Genomic DNA, 17626 nt, shown 5'->3' on the forward strand with positions numbered 1-17626 from the left:
AGGAATGTGGGAATCTGGCCACTCCACCCATGTCTCTCCTACTTAAGTGAAATGAGCTGAAAATGGAAGAAAGACAGCTTTCACTTCCTGTCACTTCATATCATGGCCAGCTTTCTGTCCCAATATTGTGACAGAATTAGAATGACCACAAGACGCGTGGCCACCTGTATCTCTGACTCCAGGAAACAGAGTCTCACATTCTGCCTTTGAGGGTCTTGGTCCTCCCTCACCTGAAAGTGCCTATGGGGAGTAAAATGGTCCCATTTATAGAAATAGTAATTAACAAGCAGGAGGTGATGTGAGAGACTTCTCATTTACGTTAGACTCTGTGATTCATAGCTTTGTCACATGGCCCCAAACACACTTCCTTTAAAGGGTTTTCTTAAGTTTTGTCACCTCAAGTGACTCTAAGCTTTGCCAGCCATTAGTAAGTAGAGTGACAGCCTTAGGAATAACTGCCATCCAGTGTCCATGAGTACCTCCCTGCAAATGATGCAAAGACAGAGAGTATCACTTCGGCCAACACAATCCATCCTTTCTTCTGCTAGCCTAGTGTTGTCTCCAAACCTGGAGCCCACACAGATGATAAAGGCACCTTGGAACACCTTCTGCAAGTGCCGGTTCAGAATGTGCTTTGTAGGGAAGTTATTACTGGAATCCTTCATGCATTCTTACCTGGACACCTGCAGACATACAGATATGAATGGCTTGTGCTTGCTGTCCCAGCACAAACAGTACACATGGCTTTCTTTCCACGGCCTCCTGTTACTCTACTGACGTAGAGTAACACAGCAGTGGCCAGAGAAACATTAGCTCCATGCTAGGAGCCTGCCTTTTGAGAAGGTAAGATTTACAGTACAGCAGGTTCCCCAGCCACTAAGTTGGAAGCCCAGGCTTACACTCAGTTTATTTTTTGAGATTGAGAATGGGATTGCCCATAGGTGTGTGACAAATGGGGATCCAGCTGTGCTAAGAAGTCTTTGTAGCCATGAGACATCTGTGCTACAGTCCTATGTAGGTAGCAAACAGTGCCCTTGAACAGCTAGTACCACACTGTTGTGCCTTCTCCTTGTTTTGTCTCAGCCTCCCCACTGCCACACTCCAGGGCCAGCAGGGCAGGGAGTGGTCAGTGAGGACTTCAGGGGGGTGGTTGTATTGGCTCCCCACCTGGGCAGCAGATAAAGGGAGATAGCACTGAGGTGTTCAGCTCTTCTGAGCTGAAGGGGAAACAAAGAGGGACTGTGGGCACCATGTGAGACACCAAGCCACAGTGTTATCTGTATCCCCTGAGGACTTGCTGTGGTCCCAAGCACCCACCCAGCGGGTCTATGGCTTTGAATTTCCACCAGGATCCCAGGGTGCTGCTGCTTCCCAGCCCTGGCTAAGTGAAAAGAGTCCCCAAATGGGGTCAGGAGAGGGTGAGAATTGCATTCCATCTTATGTAGTTCTCAGCAAAGAACTGATGAGGGATGGAAAGAAGCAGGCCAGTGAGTGCTAACCCATCACTGCTTCATCTCATGAAGAGGGACCAGGCTAGACGGCCACTGGAGAGACAGAAACCCTAAGTCACCCCTGCCCGATGGATGGATGGATGGGTGGGTAGATGGATGGGTGGGTGGGTGGGTGGATGCAGTTGGAAGACAAGCGCCTATTATAGCACAGCAGGAAATCTTGAATCCTCTGATTCACAGCACAGACCCTGGGGACAGTGTGTTAAGAGTACCTGCATGCTCTCTTGGTACACCAGGGCCTTCTGCCACAGGGGACAAAATGACAGTGCTCAGCTAAACAAAGCAGTGAAGCACCAGACTCCACCCATAGCTAGCCATGACCTTTGTAATTTAATATCCTCTCACTTTGCCAGGCATGGTGGCCCATGCCTGTGATCTGAGGGCTTGGGAGATAAGTCACAGGAAGATCAGAAGTTCAAGGTCAACCTGGGCTACATGAGACCCTATTTGAAAAAATAGGCCCCACCAGCCAGCCCCCTACCACCACCACCAATCGATAAAATGAAGAGAAAGCAAGTATCCACTCCAGAAGGTGCTGGAAGCTGGATGAAGCTGGCTGTCATCTGTGTAAAATACAGAATGCCACTCTAAGGTGGTAATACGGAAACATGTGACATTACCAGTAAAGTCCAGAGGTCGTGTGGCGCCAATTACCTATGCAACCTTGGACATGTTAACTTCCCTCTCTAGATCTCACCACCCTTCCCCGTGTGCTATGGAAATAATAAAATTGTCTCTTGTGGAAGTTATTAAGAGAATAAAATGAGTAATACACACAGCCCTATACCCAGTACAAAGCGTCACTCAACACAGGAGTTGGTGTTGGAAAGGGAAGCCAGATGCCAGATATCTAGAGGACAGGGTTTGCACTGCATCCACAGGTGTTTGCTTCTTTATGATGCGTGGTGAGGAGGCAACTCCAACCCCAGCATAGGGGCTGGCCTCAGCTTTTGTATGCAAATTTGACCACCAGGGAGGGTGAATTGGCTACATTCTCTGGGAGGTGGCCTGTGCTTTCTGTATTTGGTCTCCTTGCAGAGTGAAGGCAGGGAGCACATGGACAGGGCTGCCTGTGTTCATAACCTAATGTTATATGGGGCTGTCATGAATTGTGTGGTTGGTTTATGTCTTCAAGTGAACTGTGCCGTGATAAATCACTCTGTGGACTTTGCTCACAAGCAATGCTTTGTTTTCTCTTCCAGATGAGCACAATGCCAGGACTGCCCACTCGTCCCTGCTTTTACGATATCGACCTTGACACAGAAACAGAGCAAGTTAAAGGCTTGTTCTAACGGAACAACACCCCCACAGGGCCAGAGCCAGGTGGGGTTACAGTGATTTGGGTCTTGTTGTCAATGCAAATGCTTTCTTGTGTTGTTTTTCTTGTGTTTATTGTAAGTGTGATCAAATAAGTTAATTGTTTCCTAGGTTACTACAGGTTCATACCTAATAGCTGCCTGTGACTTGGGTCCCCTCCCAAAAGTGGACATGCCCTCAGTGTACCTAGACTTGAGTCCAATAGAAGTTAGATCATTCCATCCCAGATTATGAACTTGATTGGCGTGTTTCTTGTCACAACAAAGGCAAGTGTCTACTGTCACTTAACAACTAACTTACTACCTTACTACAGTATATCTTGGTACAGTGTTACAATTGTGTTAAGGAAATTTTGGGTTTATTTCCCAGGGCTGCCATAACAAAGTACCCCGGACTTCGTGGGTTAGAACAAAGCTGTGTCCTGCTGTTCTACAGGCTGGAACAGGGTCAGGGTATCTATCAGTTGAGCAGATGTCATGCTCCCACTGAGGGATGCTATGGCATATTCGCCATCATGTAGTTGTGCCCCCACCATCTCTGCCTCTTCAGTTTTCTATGCCTTGTCCCTCTGTGTCTCTGTCCTTCTGGGTTCTCTTTTTCTCCTCCTACCCCATCCCCCCCTTTTTTTTCTTTTTTAGTTTGTATGTGCATGTGTTATTGTTCGATGTTTTTCAGATTTTTGGTTATCTTTGTTTTTATTGAGATGAGAACTCACTAAATAGCCCAGGCTGGCCTTGAACTCTTGATCCTCCTGCCTCACCCTTCCAAGTGTCAGGCTTATGAATATCCACCACCATACCTAACCCTTTGTCCTGTTCTCCTAAGGACCCCAGGCAATAGTGTCAGGCACGGATTAAAGATGTCGTCTTAACTTGATTATCCTGCCAAAGACCCTGCCTCCAAACACAGTCACGGAGTCACTGTCACAGGTGCCCAGGGATTCCCACGTAGCTTTGGGAGAACAACAGGTCTTCCTTGAGACACAGCGTATTAGAAACCTTTCTGGATTCTGGTCCCTCAGTTTAAGAAAGTAGAGCTTTAAGCCGGGCGGTGGTGGCACACGCCTTTAATCCCAGCACTTGGGAGGCAGAGGCAGGTGGATCTCTGTGAGTTCGAGACCAGCCTGGTCTACAAGAGCTAGTTTCAGGACAGCCTCCAAAGCCACAGAGAAACCCTGTCTCGAAAAACCAAAAAAAGAAAAGAAAAGAAAAGAAAGAAAGTAGAGCTTTACTCTATGTCTTTTAGGCCATTCAGAGCTGGGGGATGTGGGCCTCATTCCTGTCTGTCCCGTGGTGTTGAAGAAATACCTGCCGGCTTCTGCCATGGCCACACTTCCAATGTTCCTGCCTGGAACCCCCAAGCAGAAGTTGTAAAAGTTTTGGGGTCTTCCTTTACATCCATATATCAATGTGTCCTCACCATATTCCCAGGGTTCACCAAACTTTCTCTCAACTCTCTTCCTTAGCCCAGAACCCCTCCTTCTTGGCATCACACTGTGTTCTGGGCCATTGGGTGGGCTCATTTGACCTGAACACCCTTCAACACCTCTGAGTTGCGACCCTAAGCAGCATGCAAAATTCCCACTTCCTTTGATTTCTGCACTAATAGCTAACTGTTTCATGAGGTTTGGGGGAGTTAATGTTCGGGGGTGAGCTCATGCTTACTGAAATGAATGGGCAGCCTCAAGGATCCTTCCCAGAAGCTCTCCAGAGTGTTGCTGCTGTTGCTCAGTTTAGATAGGCTCCCCCACTGACCGGCAGCTTGCCAGGTAACCTAGACTGGGTGGGTAGCCAGAGAGTCCCAAGCATCCTCCTGCCTCCACCTCTCCAATCCAGGCATTACAAACACACACCACTATACCTGGAAATTTTTGTGTGTAGTTTCCAGGAATCAAACTCAGACCCTCGTGTTTGCTAAGCACTTATTAATTGAGCCATAATATACTAAGCTCCCTTAGGTGTTTTGAGTTTGGAGAGGTTCTTTGTTTGGTTTTGATTTTGCTTTTCTTCCTATAAAATGTTTTTAACTAAACAATTATGATCTGGGCTCTAGTGAGAAAGGTAAGGAGCCTCTTCAATGTACTCATATTGAACTGGGGTGTGGAATAGTTGGTTTCCGTACTATGAGAGGTGTTTAGGTGCTTGTGTGTGTTTGTTGCTGAGAAGTGGGAAACGGCAACCATGGCCGGCCACATGTTTTATTTTCATCACCCTGGACAAAGAAAACCCCCAAGGATGACATCAGATGGGTAGTTTAACAAAGGAACCTGTGGACTTGACCTTTGATAACAGTGCTATTTTGGTCTTCTGTTGTGTTGTGCTCTGTGTTGGAGTTCCCAGCTATGCCTTGGGAAAATAACAGTGTCATTCCTTTTAAACCAAAAGGTGAAACTTGCCCTAATTTCTTTTCTTGTCGAGAATCCTATATGGTACATATCTGTCATTTAAGTGTGTACGAATCTCTCATCTCTGATGAATAGTATTTTTTCCAGACTTTTAGAAAGTTTTCATTTGTTCTCCAAGTAGGTCATATGAGCCCAATGATACAATAATGATGATGATGATAATAAAATTAAAACTGAGGTAATGCCAGGAATATGCCCTTGGCTGTTCTAATGCTTACACCTAAATAAATTTCTTGTGGCTTAACCTATGTGTTCCCTGGCAAGCACCTCTTCAGATTTTATCTAAAGATGAAGCAATGCAGGAATGGTGGCTCAAGCTGTTAACCCCAACATTTCAGAGGTAGAGGCAACAAGATCAGGATTTCAAGGTCATCTTGACAACATAGTGAGTTCCAGGTCACCCTGGACTGAACAAGAGACTATCAAAAACTAAGGAGCTGGACGTTTAAGAGTACTTGCTGCTTTTGCAGAGGACCTAAGCTTGGTTCCCAGCACCTGTATTGGAAGGGCTCACAGCCACTTACAACTCTAGCTCCAGGGAGATCTGCTACCCTCTTGTGGACTGACTGGGACACACGAGCACACTCGGGCAATGAATCTTAAAATATGTAATTAACATGGAGCAGGAGGCTGTGGTAATGATCTTCTGACATGCCAGATACGGTGCTCAGCACCTTGTACTGGTGGTTACAGCATCTACAGCAGATGTTGTCCTAGTGAACTATAGAGGCTGCCGGAAGATTGGTCCTCCCCTTGTAGTTACAGAGAGATGGTATCTGAGGGCAGTCTACATCCTGTCCTCATAGCTAGTGTGTGTCATTTTGCCACACCAGTCACTAGCATGGAGAGATTCAGCCAGCCAGTGAGGTATTATGTTTCAGGGCTGTGACAACGCAGACCCGGAGAGGTCAACACACTGCACAGCTAATGGCTACAGAAGCCAAGATCCACCCCAGATTATCCAGCTCACAGTGTGTCACAGCCCTTACACCCCATTGCCTCCATGAACTTAGGCCCATTCCAAACGATGGTATCAGCTGGTGAATAAATGTGGGTTGTTTTTAAAATAACCAAAGATAAGTGCTTGGGTATTCAACTCGAAGCTCCAAGTTTATCGAAATTCGGTGTAATAGGACTACAGCACGATGGGACTGTCTCTTACCTCATCCTCTACTTGAATGGCATTGCTTCTCATTTATCTAAGGCTTCTGTTTTGTGAAATGACTAAATACTATTCTAGGCTTGCTGGGCAGTAGTTCAAAACCCATCATTTGACCCTGCTGGGACAATTGAAAAGGGATCTGGTGTCCCCAGATAAAAGCTTCTTACAAATAACCGTTCCCTCTCCTAGGCTCCTGTGTCCTGCCCCTGTAAACATTTTTCCCATTTCCCGTGCCTCTCCAATGTGGTAGTCCGGGACCTCTTCCATCAACACCCAGAGGTCTGTAGCCATTGAAGATGCATAAATAAAAAATCGGTTCTTCTTGGACAAGGCTCCAGCATCGAGAATACACTTACTTTGTTGTCATACTTTATTGCCACAGATCATTCTAGACTTTCGGCTGCAAGACAGCACAGTCCCCATCCTTCCAGGAATACGGTGGGAACTCGGCACCTGTGCCCCACTGGGGAAGAAAGGAAGCTAATGACTACCTTCCTTCCACCCCTTTCCCGTCTTTCCTGCCTCCCTCACTTTCCCTCCAGGAAACATCATGAGAGTGAATGTGAACGTGAGATCCAAAGAATCACCAGGACTTGAGCTCAGCCCCCTTTGTTGCAAGACTTCCCTGTAGTTCTTTTGCTATTGTTAGTGTGAGGTGTGACTCATTCTTTTGGATGTCACTAAATAGAAATCTTTCAAATAAGTTTGGCCTTGTGAAATCCATCCTTCCATTCAGTCTTTTGCTCCTCGGTGTTTTTGTTTCAGGGGACCGGGTATTGTGATGCTCTCTCGTCTTCTGGGTTCTCATTCTCAGCCTTTATTATATTTCTAAACCTATAAATGTTCCACCAATAATGTCTGGCAGACTTCCTGAAAGACCCAAGTACCCTCCCTCCAATCTACTAAACAATGTATAGTACACACTAGGATCCACTCTGGTCCCGCTGTAAATACTAGTGTTTTGCCAAAAGTCTCTTTTCTAGAGTTGCACCCACAGAAAGAATGCCACCCCAGCTCATTTCATCCCTAATAGAAGGCAGAAAATTTCCAAGATGCTTACTGATTAGAAACTACTCAAGTCAGGTAGCCACATATATGCCTTTCCATGGACGGACCTGTTTAACCCCAGCTCCCTCATCGAAGGGGACACCGGGGTAGCACCTCTGCCCTGTGATTGGGGTTTTGAAATTTTATCTTTTAAAACTCCATCACTGCGGTGAGCACACACTTATTCTTTCCCTGTCTTCCAGGCAGGGATCCAAGATAATAGCAGCCCTGGTTATTTAATCCTTTCTGGCATCTAATGACTGTTATGACTAAGTCTTCCTTACCTAGCTCAGGTACCAACTGTGACCTTCCTAGTTCCCTTTAAAGGGAACTCCAGGGGCACAATGCACTTACTGAAATAGAGTATTTCATATCTATTTTCATATCTATTTTGGCCTGGGGATATAGATAAATGGTAGAACCCTTTCCTAGTATCAGCAAGACCTCAAGGTCTTCAGGATGGGGGGGGGACATTTAATATATTCATCTTTCTTGTTTGTTTTTTTGTTTGTTTGTTTTTCGAGACAGGGTTTCTTTGTGTAGCTTTGGAGCCACCCTGGAACTCACTCTGTAGACCAGGCTGGCCTTGAACTCACAGAGATCCGACTGCCTCTGCCTCCCAAGTGCTGGGATTAAAGGTGTGTGCCACCACCACCCGGTCATATATTCATCTTCTAAACTATGTTCCCAATGGATAAACTTCCCAAGGTTGCTCCTCCCTTTAGAATAAATAACAATTCTTTTTTTTTTTTTTTCCAGACAGGGTTTCTCTGTGTAGCTTTGGAGCCTATCCTGGCACTCGCTCTGGAGACCAGCCTGGCCTCGAACTCACAGAGTCACAGAGATCCACCTGCCTCTGCCTCCCGAGTGCTGGGATTAAAGGCGTGCGCCCACCAACGCCCAGCAACAATTCATTTTTACATTCCTACCTCAGCTATTGCCCCCACCCTCCTTTCCATCTCTAATTAGACTCTGCATGTTTTTGCCAGCTTTCCTTACATGTGGAACCATGTCAGATGCTGTGGTATGTGCCTGTAATCCAAATCCTGGGGAGGCAGGAAGGTTTGGGCTGCGCATTGATCCCATGTCTCACAAAAAAGGAAAAAAAAGTTAAACACAGACTCTTCTTTATACACAAAGCCACAGGGCACAAAGGCAGTGGCTAGCCCACTGGTCTTCCATTTCTCACCTCAGCAACCAGGAAATTCTCACCACACTGAGGGCATCTGCAGCCCACAGAGCCCCCCTCCTCTGCCCAGCAATGCCTTCCTCTCCAGGACTCACTGGTCACTACAGTAAAGAGCCAGACAGCCCTCATAACATGACATGTTTTCTTTTCATTCATGTTTGTTATGCTTGCTGTGTTTCTGGTTTCTGTTTACCCCCCTGACTTGGGGGTATTTGAAGTTCTGTCCTCCTCTCCATCACTGTCTTCTGTCTTTAAAGCGCTCAGACATCGCCCCTGTCTCCAGACCGCTCAGTTATCTGTGGGAGGCAAATCTACCCGATTTCAGCAGAATGAACTCTTTTGGCCCAGGAATAGATCCCTCTGTGTATAAACGCAGATGAAAGGCTACATACTGGCATTTACATTTTTCCTGGAGTGGGAACGTGTTTTCTTCTGGGACTTAGATGTTTGGCTTAGTTATTGTTTTTCAAATGTAGTCTGATCACTTTCTCTATCTAAAAGACTGCAAAGAGCTGGGCATGTGTTCCATGTCTGTAACCCCACAGCTTGAGAGGTGGAGGCCAGAAGATTGGAGGGTGGGCCTAGGCTACATACCAACTTCAAGGCCTGCCTGTGTTAGATAAAACCCTATCAAAAATAAATGGATAGATTTTTTTTTTTAAGTTAGAGAATTCAAGATCTGCCAAAAACCATAACATTTTTTTTTTTTTTTGAGAGAGAAATCAACAAATCGTCAAAAGTCCTGGGTCTATTCATTCCTGTATTCTCCCAAGTGCATTTTCCAAATTTGCTCTCTGTGTTAAACAGGAACAGAAATCCAAGGCAACCGGATTGTTAATCTAAAGCCTGTAACAGTCCCAGGATCCTACATATTATACAGATCCAAAATCCCCAAGTCATGGAAATTCTGGGATGTCTTGGGAAGTCGAGGGGTCGCCTTGTGGGACAGCACTGACTCATGGTTACAGAGCGCTACCTCTGAGTCTCACTGTGTATATGTGTGGGGTCTGTGTTTATTAGGGGTACACTTATATGTGCAAATACACATGCACATGCTCGGAGGCTAGAAGACAACTTGGAGTCTCATTCTTCAGGTTTTGACAGTCTCCTGCCGGTCTGGAACACACTAAGGCTGGCTGATCAGGGAGCTCCAGGGATCTGCCTGTCTCTGCTCTGATTCTCATTTCTCACACGGGAAGCATCCCACCCACAAATCCCAGCCTTAACTTATGAATGGAGCCATTCCTCCACTCTTGGATTTTCTTTAAAACTATGACACAAGTAAGATTTTAACACCAAGGGGGAAGAGACGATTTGGCTCTAAGACATTTTTCCCTATTTTTCAGGCTCTTCAAACAACAACAAAAAGTCTCCTTGCCTTCTTGCTGCAGTTGGAGAAGGAAAGTGAATTTTGAAATCTGCTTGTTATGCAATGCTGGAGAAATTGTGAGACAGGCCAAAGACCTCTTCCTCGTGTGAGATGAATTCTGTTCCCAGCCAAGTGCAAGGACCTGAGACACAACTGGAAGAAGCAAAGTTACTCTCGGTTCCTATAGAGTTTACACCGTTTCTGCTGCTTATACTTTGGAGTGTTTATTTTATGGGGACTGGGGAATTACAAGAGTGTGAACTAAAAGCTAACGTTTTCCTCTATAGAGTCTCCTCTTTTGCTTTTTTTTTTTTTTATTCTCCTTTTCCCCCTGTGTTGGATGGGATGTCAGGCCTCAGTTTGCACAGGTCAGCATTCTACTGCTAAGCCGTATCTTTATTTTTGTCTTAACTGAAAATAAACACGTTTCTAGAAAACCACCCAACCAGTGTCCAGTGCTGAGTAAAACCGCTCTCCGGATGCCACCGTCCATGTGAGTCTGGTGAGATGTCACCTGCGAGATTTGTGGAGGAAATTGCAAATATGTTCAGTGCTTTATAATGCCAAGAAAACAATCACACAGAGAGAAGTGTCTGGGCAGCTAAGCTCTGTTGACTGTGGAAGTTTGGCAGGTCTCTCGGAACAAGGTGCACTGTCTGTCTACGCACAATGACTTCCAGGTCCCAGGGAAGTGGCTTACCTAATACAAGCCTATGAGTTTCTTCTACCATGAATGACTTTCAATGGCCATTCAACTTTCTGGGCCCACAGGGGTCGGAGAGTGCCTCCTAAAGGTCAGGCCATTGGCAAATGTTTTTCCTGTGGCCCAGCTGAATGCAAAGTAGAGAATGTTCTTTGGCCTGTTCCCTACTTTTTGACCCTTCCTTGTCCTCTTCCCCCCCCCCTTGCAATAATATGAAATTATGTAAAAATTAAAACAAAACCAAGGATTCAGAAACAAACAATAAGTAATTGTCCTCTAAGCAGTATAAGTAAAATTGTGACCATAAATATCCTAAATAACCCTAGGCACATCCTGCAGGATTCTTCCTGTATGCCCTTATGGTGCCCACTCCAGTGACCCCGCTTGGCCCATAATGTGTCTTTATGCACAATTTAGCTTGTTCCAAAACACTGTTTGAAAACTAAAAAGCCCACTCAGAGTGCCTTTCCCAAGTGTAATTTTGCTTAACGATTCTAAGGTGCCCTTCCTGTTCTCTGCTCTTGAGAGTCCACCTCTCCACATTCACACTTACCCTGTCTTCTCAGTACTTAAACCCATGTACTGGGAAGTTTTCCATGGAATACATTCAGAAAGCAGTAGCTCATAGTGAGCTGAGGTTCAAGGGGTCCCAGCCACTGGCTTCCCTCACCATGTGGCCACCAGCTGTCATACCTTCCCCACTATATGGACTGTGTTTGTTTAAACCGTAAGCCAAAATAAATCTCTTTTCCTTAGGTTCCTTTGTCAGGAATTTAGTCACAAGGACAAGAAAGGTTACTAATCCAATCTCTTATGTAGGAAAACAGTTTGGAGTCTCATTCAAGAGCTAAACAAAACGTCTGTAACTCCCCCATTTCCTAAAAGCAGGTTCATGTTCACAGGGCAACCAACATGGGACATTGCAGAAGGGTCAGAGTGATGTAAACTGTGCCTGTTCCTGAAGGGCCAGATCTCCACCTCTTGTCACCCATTTGTGGAGTGCCATAACAGGCACTCCATGATCTCAACAGAAGACATGCATGTAAAGCAGACACAGAGATGGATTTTCCAAGGGGCTGGCCATTTGTAATGATAATGGCTGGACCTTCCTGGAACAGAAGGGAAAAAAGGTTACAGAAAAGATGTCGTCAATTGAAATGAGACCACAGTTAAGGCTTCGAGATGAACACCCACTCAAATGCTTAGCTATCTTACCTGCTTTGATCCCAGCTTTATGAGCTGGGTCTTCATGCTCCCCTTCCTCTGTGCTGCTTAAGCCCTAGGTAGGCAACTCCCTGGGTCCAGGATGCAGCCTCCAAATCTAGCATTGCTTTCCTGAGTCCAAGGCTGTGTATACTCTAGTGGTCTGTTCGAGGAGCTGTGGTGTTAGGAGAGCACAGATAATCTCTCTGGGCAACTAACAGTAGCACTTTTGGCCACTGCCCCTGCCTCTGCCCCCCCCCCACACACACACACACAAACACACAGCGTTTGAGCTCATTTGTGCTTATATACAGGCTTTACAATGGTTGTTTCAGAAAAGCCCGTCTTAAGACTAGCTTCATTAGAATTACCTAAGACCCTTGCTAAAAGTGGAGCATCTGCTGGGATGTGGCTTGGCTAATAGCATGCCTGCCAACCACATAGGAAGTCCTGGCTCCATCCTCTGTGCCATACCAAACCAGCTGCACAGCAAGTTTGAGGCTAGCCTGGGCTACATAAAAAAGTGAAGCTTTCCCTTGCATTTTTGTAGTCCATCTGATTCTGGGGCTCCCCCGAGGAGTTTAACACATCTACTTAATGATTACTCCCCAAGCTAAAGATTAAGAATTAACCTGACCTCCATTTTTGTATCATCACAGGGCCAGCACATTGCTAAACACACAGGAGGTTTAATAAATCCTCCTAGAAAGGCTGTCTGATCACTGATGGCAGCAATCTCTGGCCCAGTGCCACCCTTCTGGTCAATGTCCCTATTCAGCTCTGTCAATTACTCCCCTCTACTTAGAACTAAGCAACTCTGCTGTTTCTCCCATTGCCTTTCTTCCCTTGGCTCTCAAGTCCCCCAAGTTTAATTCTCTCACATAGGGTCTCCCCATGTAGATGTGAATTCACTATGTACACCAGGCTAGCATGTAACTTGAGATTCTCCTGCTCTACCTTCCAGGCCTGGAAACAGACACCAGCTCCAGGTTTATTTGTGTGACCTCTTAGGAAGGTTCATTTGACAGTAGTGGAGGGATGAGGTCATCCATCGCTCCCTCCCATCCCTGAACCTTGTTTAACAAGCCACCAAGAGCTGAGTACCCACTCAAAGACATCAACACAGCTTGGAGGATAAAAGAAAAGAGGGCTGAGGAAGGGCTCCCCACAAATGGCTCTGAAAGCCATGAAGGGGGATGGGGGTAGCAGGAGCTGGTCAAACCGCAGAGGCTGGATCTGTAGTTAAGGCTTTGCACCTACCAACAAAGGGGTTCCCTCCAGGCTTTGAGTCAACTTTTGTAAAAAAAAAAAAAATCACACTCTGTGGTTAGGCTTCCTGAAACAGTCTAGTTGGGTAAACAGCATTAAGATCCAAACTTTCAGATCTATTGTCACATAGTCATCTCATGATTAAGATGAGACTAAAAGCAGATTTGTTCCAAAAATGGCCCGCGCCCCATCTCTGTGTTTTGGGACAGTCCAGCTCCAAGGAGCGCAGTGTGATTGCTCTGGCCTTGCCTGAGGTTACAGTGTTTATGTAACAAATCAGCTCAACTTAAATATTTCTCATTGCGTGGTCAGCACCGCAGACCTCTGTCCAGTGTATCAACATGAAAGTCGTGTGTTTATGCAGCCCTGTATGGGCACCTATGTTTACGCAAAAGGACCCCAAGAGTTCAAAGCCAGTTAATATTTTCAATCATACATCATGCTGCTTACGTGCCTTGCTATAAAGACGTCGAAGAGGCAATTTCTCAAAACCGCCAGACTGGTTCTATTTGCGAGGACGCTTAAGAGCAGAGCCATTTAATGAATGTGTGTTTGGCAAAGTCTCACAATTAAGGAATTTTTCTTCCTCGGTAATTGCATGAGTCCTGATAATTCCCCTCCTGATGAGCCTCCCGCCTTGATAGAGACAATGTGTACCAGACAAAGAGCAGAGACAGGCACGGTGAGAGAACATGCAGGCTCTCCTGGGTTCAGGACAAGCCAACTAGACAAATGCTTTCCAATTTCAGCATGGTGTTTGGAGCCAGAGCAGTTTACAGAGACCAGGGAAAGACCATTCTGCATAACTTGCCCTCCTGCCGAGTTGCGGATGGTGCCTTTAGGACCTCGTTTGGAAATTTGAATTCCCAGAATATCAAGTACTCTCCAACCTCAAAATGGGCGGGCAGAGATTATTCCAAAGCCGAAAGGAATGTATTTCTAAATTATTCATGATACCTAGCTCATCATTAGAACAGATAATTGAAGTAACTGTAAATATGTATAAGCAGAAGTGACAGGAAGGGAATCATCCACAGCAAACTACAGATGGACAGAAAAACCCACCTAAGTGCTAAATAATCAGGGCGGCTGGGAGCCAAGGATGGTGGTAGACCATGTGGGGAGTGCTGAGCTAGGACAAAGCTGGGAGCAGCAGGGGGTGGAAGTGGTCTGCAGGGGAGGGACCCAGGAGAGGGACCCACTAGGGAGCAAGGAGACGCAGATGCAGGCCAAGCAGCCGAGCATGTGCAGGGAGAAAGCAGTTTACAAAAGGCTCTGGTTTCTGACAATCTGAACTCTGAGAGGCAGAAGTGACAGATAGGACCTTGACAAAAAGCAAGTGCACACTGTAGGAGACATCTCAGCTGCCCAGCCTGGCCTGTCTACAGTGACTGCGGAGCTGTACAGAGGTTCTCGGGAGGAATGGCCGCCGCTCTGGCGCTGCCCTGTAGCTGGTGCAGGACGAAGCACTGTGAATTTCCCAACCCAAAAAATGGAGCGTTGTGGGTTGCTGTGTTCTTGTTCTTGTTTAATTTCAGAGCTTCATTTGTGCTAGACAAGCACTGTACCACTAAGCTGCGGGCCCAATAACATCATCAAAACCAATTGTCTAAGGGACTGGGTTTGCCTAACACATTGATCTGGTCGTTGTGCATTGAGATAGAGGGTCATACTATATACTGAAAATATGTATGGTGTTTGATCAAAAGTAAAATGATGATGCCACATGTCTTTAATCCCAGGACTCCGGAGGCAGAGGCAGGCAAGTCTCTGAGACTGAGGACAGCCTGGTCTACAGAGCTACTTCCAGGTCAGCCAGGGATACACAAAGAAACCCTGTCTCAAAACACCAAAAAAAAAAAAAGAAAAGGAAAAGAAAAAGAAAAAGAAAAAGAAAAAAAAAGAAAAGAAAAGAAAAAGAGAAATGAGAGAATGGAAAGTCCAAAGCCAAAGTGAGCTGTATAGCAAGAAAGAAAGGACAGGTTTAAGGGGAGGAAACTCATAGTAGCCACTAAGTGCATAAGTTTTAAGGGTAAACACACTGTGGCCCTCCAAACTCCTGGCCTCACCCAGGGGATTCCTTTGCTCACCACAGTGTGTTCCCACTCAACACAGGACAGTAACCAACAAAAAGAAACCCCGTTCTAACCCAGCAAAACCAGCAGACAACCTGAAAATGAAAGTCCAAGATTAGCTGGTGTTATCGATCCATCCGAAAGGGCAAACCAAACATGAAAGGCTGAGCCTCAAAGAGTCTGAAGTGAGAGCAGAGTCTTAGGCAGTGAGGGACAGCTGAGGGACACTGAGACAGGTGCCTAACCCTGCAGATGCCCCAAGACTGCACACCAGGAACAGCCTGCACGGAGAGCCTTCGAATACTGCTAGGAAGAAAACCATGTGCATGGGCAGCTATTTCCTTAATGACTTTAATAATAGTTAGCACTGAAAGATAACTATCTGTCAAGACCCATTCCAGATATTTTCCTTAAATACACCCTTTGTATTTAAGGAAATAAATACAAGGCTCATTTTTTCCCATTTTATAGTTAAAGAAATTGAGATTTGGACCGGTACAAGGACATGTCCCAGGATCGCACAAGGGACACTTCTGGGACTCAGCATGGTCTCTTTGACTCTAGAGCCAGAGAGCCTGGATCCAGGTTGGGGTAAACCTGTGTTCAAAGAGATGAGAGTCTGTTAAGGTGCTTGGACCAGGATCAACCCAGCAGCTTCCAGTGAGGCGTGCAAAGCTGAACAGAAGAAGCCAAGTCTGGATAGATGACCTGAAGGCCTAACTATCACAACATGGAAGCCAGGTGTGGTCACATACACGTGCCAAGCCAGTGCTCAGGAGGCTGAGCCGATTGCCGTGAGTGTGACACCTGGCTATACTATATACAGTGTGTTACAGGGTTACATAGTAATCCAAGGGGGGAGGGTGGGGGTAAAAACACCATAGTGGTAACACGACAACCTCACAGTGCCCCCAGTCTGTGCCCACCCACAGAGCCACAGGGTCTCAACCATGAACAGGCTCCACTCCAGCACTGAAACAGAAAAATCTTTAAAAGAAAAATATTTTTTAAAGGATTAATCACTGGGTTGTAATCAATTTGGTTCAGTCTAATTAAGCTGAAATTTTAATAGCGTTTCACAATCAATTTTGTGTGTGGGATGTGTGTGTGTGTGTGTGTGTGTGTGTGTGTGTGTGTGTGTTATAACTAAAAATATAGGGCCAGTGAGATGGCTTAGTGGGGTATTATGGTTGGCTCTAATGTCAGCTTGCTACAAATTAGAATCACTTGAATAGGAAGCCTCAATAAAGAAATGCCCCAATTGCACACCCTGGTTGTGGACCACGCCTTCTGGTAGGAATCCAGATAAACACCCTTTTGAAAAACTGGATTTTTTTGGTTTTGGGTTTTTTGTTTTTTGGGTTTTTTTTTTTTTTTGGTTTTTTGTTTGTTTGTTTGTTTTGTTTGTTTGGTTGGTTGTTTTTTTTTTCTGAGACAGCGTTTCTCTGTGTAGCTTTGTAGAGCAGGTTAGCCTCCAACTCACAAAGATCTGCCTGCCTCTGCCTCCCGAGTGCTGGGATTAAAGGCATTTGCCACCACTGCCCAACTGGTTTTTTTGTTTTATTTTGTGGTTTTTTGGAGACAGAGTTTCTCTAGCTTTGGAGGCTGTCCTGGAATTCACTCGGTAGGTCAGGTTGGCCTCAAACTCAGAGATCAGCCTGCCTCTGCCTCCCTGAGTGCTGGGATTAAGGTGTACACCACCATCACTAAAATACAGTCTTTAATCTCTCCTGTAGCTTTCTCTACCATCCATCCCTCCTGCCACAGTGCTGATTTGCCCTGTGGTTGCTGCTGTTGCTGCTGACTCCTTCCCTGATCAAGAATCAGGGTTTCCAAGCTTTCCCATGGAACAGGGACCACCGGCTCTCCAGGCACTTTCCTGGCTTCCATCTCAGTTTGGGACTACTGAAGTACCCGCCTTGTTGATTGAATAACTACCAGTTCCTTTAGAGAACCTGCCCAAAACACCTGATGACCTGAGTTCATTCATAGTCAGAGGACAGAGCCAAATTTTTCGAGTTATTCTTTGACCTCCTCATGTGTGCTGTTGCACAAACATGCACCCCACCATGAGTTATTAATTTTTAAAATTAAAAATATAGCCAAGGACAGTGGCTGCATGCTTCTAATCTCAACATTTGAGAGGTGGAGGCAGGAAGATCAGGAGTTCAAGGCCAGCCTCAGTTACATAAGGAGACTTTGTCTCAAATAAAGATAGAAAAAAGATTGGAACTACATTGCCAAGAATATGATTGACAGCAGAGTTGACCATCATCTCTGTTTGTAATCATCTCAAGTATGTAATACATCTCTGTATGTGACACATCGCAAGTATGTAATCATACTATTCAGGAGGAATAGGATTTGAGGTCAGCCT

General features: G+C 45.7%; 1 protein-coding gene across 1 annotated transcript in view; it reads left to right on the forward strand.

The window, feature by feature from the left end:
* Mthfd1l (methylenetetrahydrofolate dehydrogenase (NADP+ dependent) 1 like) overlaps window positions 1-10441 on the forward strand; it is a 177030-nt gene extending 166589 nt beyond the window's left edge. The window contains exons 27-28 of the mRNA XM_027400996.2: window positions 2714-2834; window positions 9977-10441. Of these exons, the coding sequence (XP_027256797.1) occupies window positions 2714-2803 (90 nt within the window). The 3' untranslated portion in view covers window positions 2804-2834; window positions 9977-10441. The remainder of the gene's footprint in view (window positions 1-2713; window positions 2835-9976) is intronic.
* Window positions 10442-17626: the final 7185 nt, after the last annotated feature.

The sequence above is a fragment of the Cricetulus griseus genome, chromosome 2 (genome assembly GCF_003668045.3).
Source record: "Cricetulus griseus strain 17A/GY chromosome 2, alternate assembly CriGri-PICRH-1.0, whole genome shotgun sequence".
In the NCBI taxonomy this organism is placed as follows: domain Eukaryota; kingdom Metazoa; phylum Chordata; class Mammalia; order Rodentia; family Cricetidae; genus Cricetulus; species Cricetulus griseus.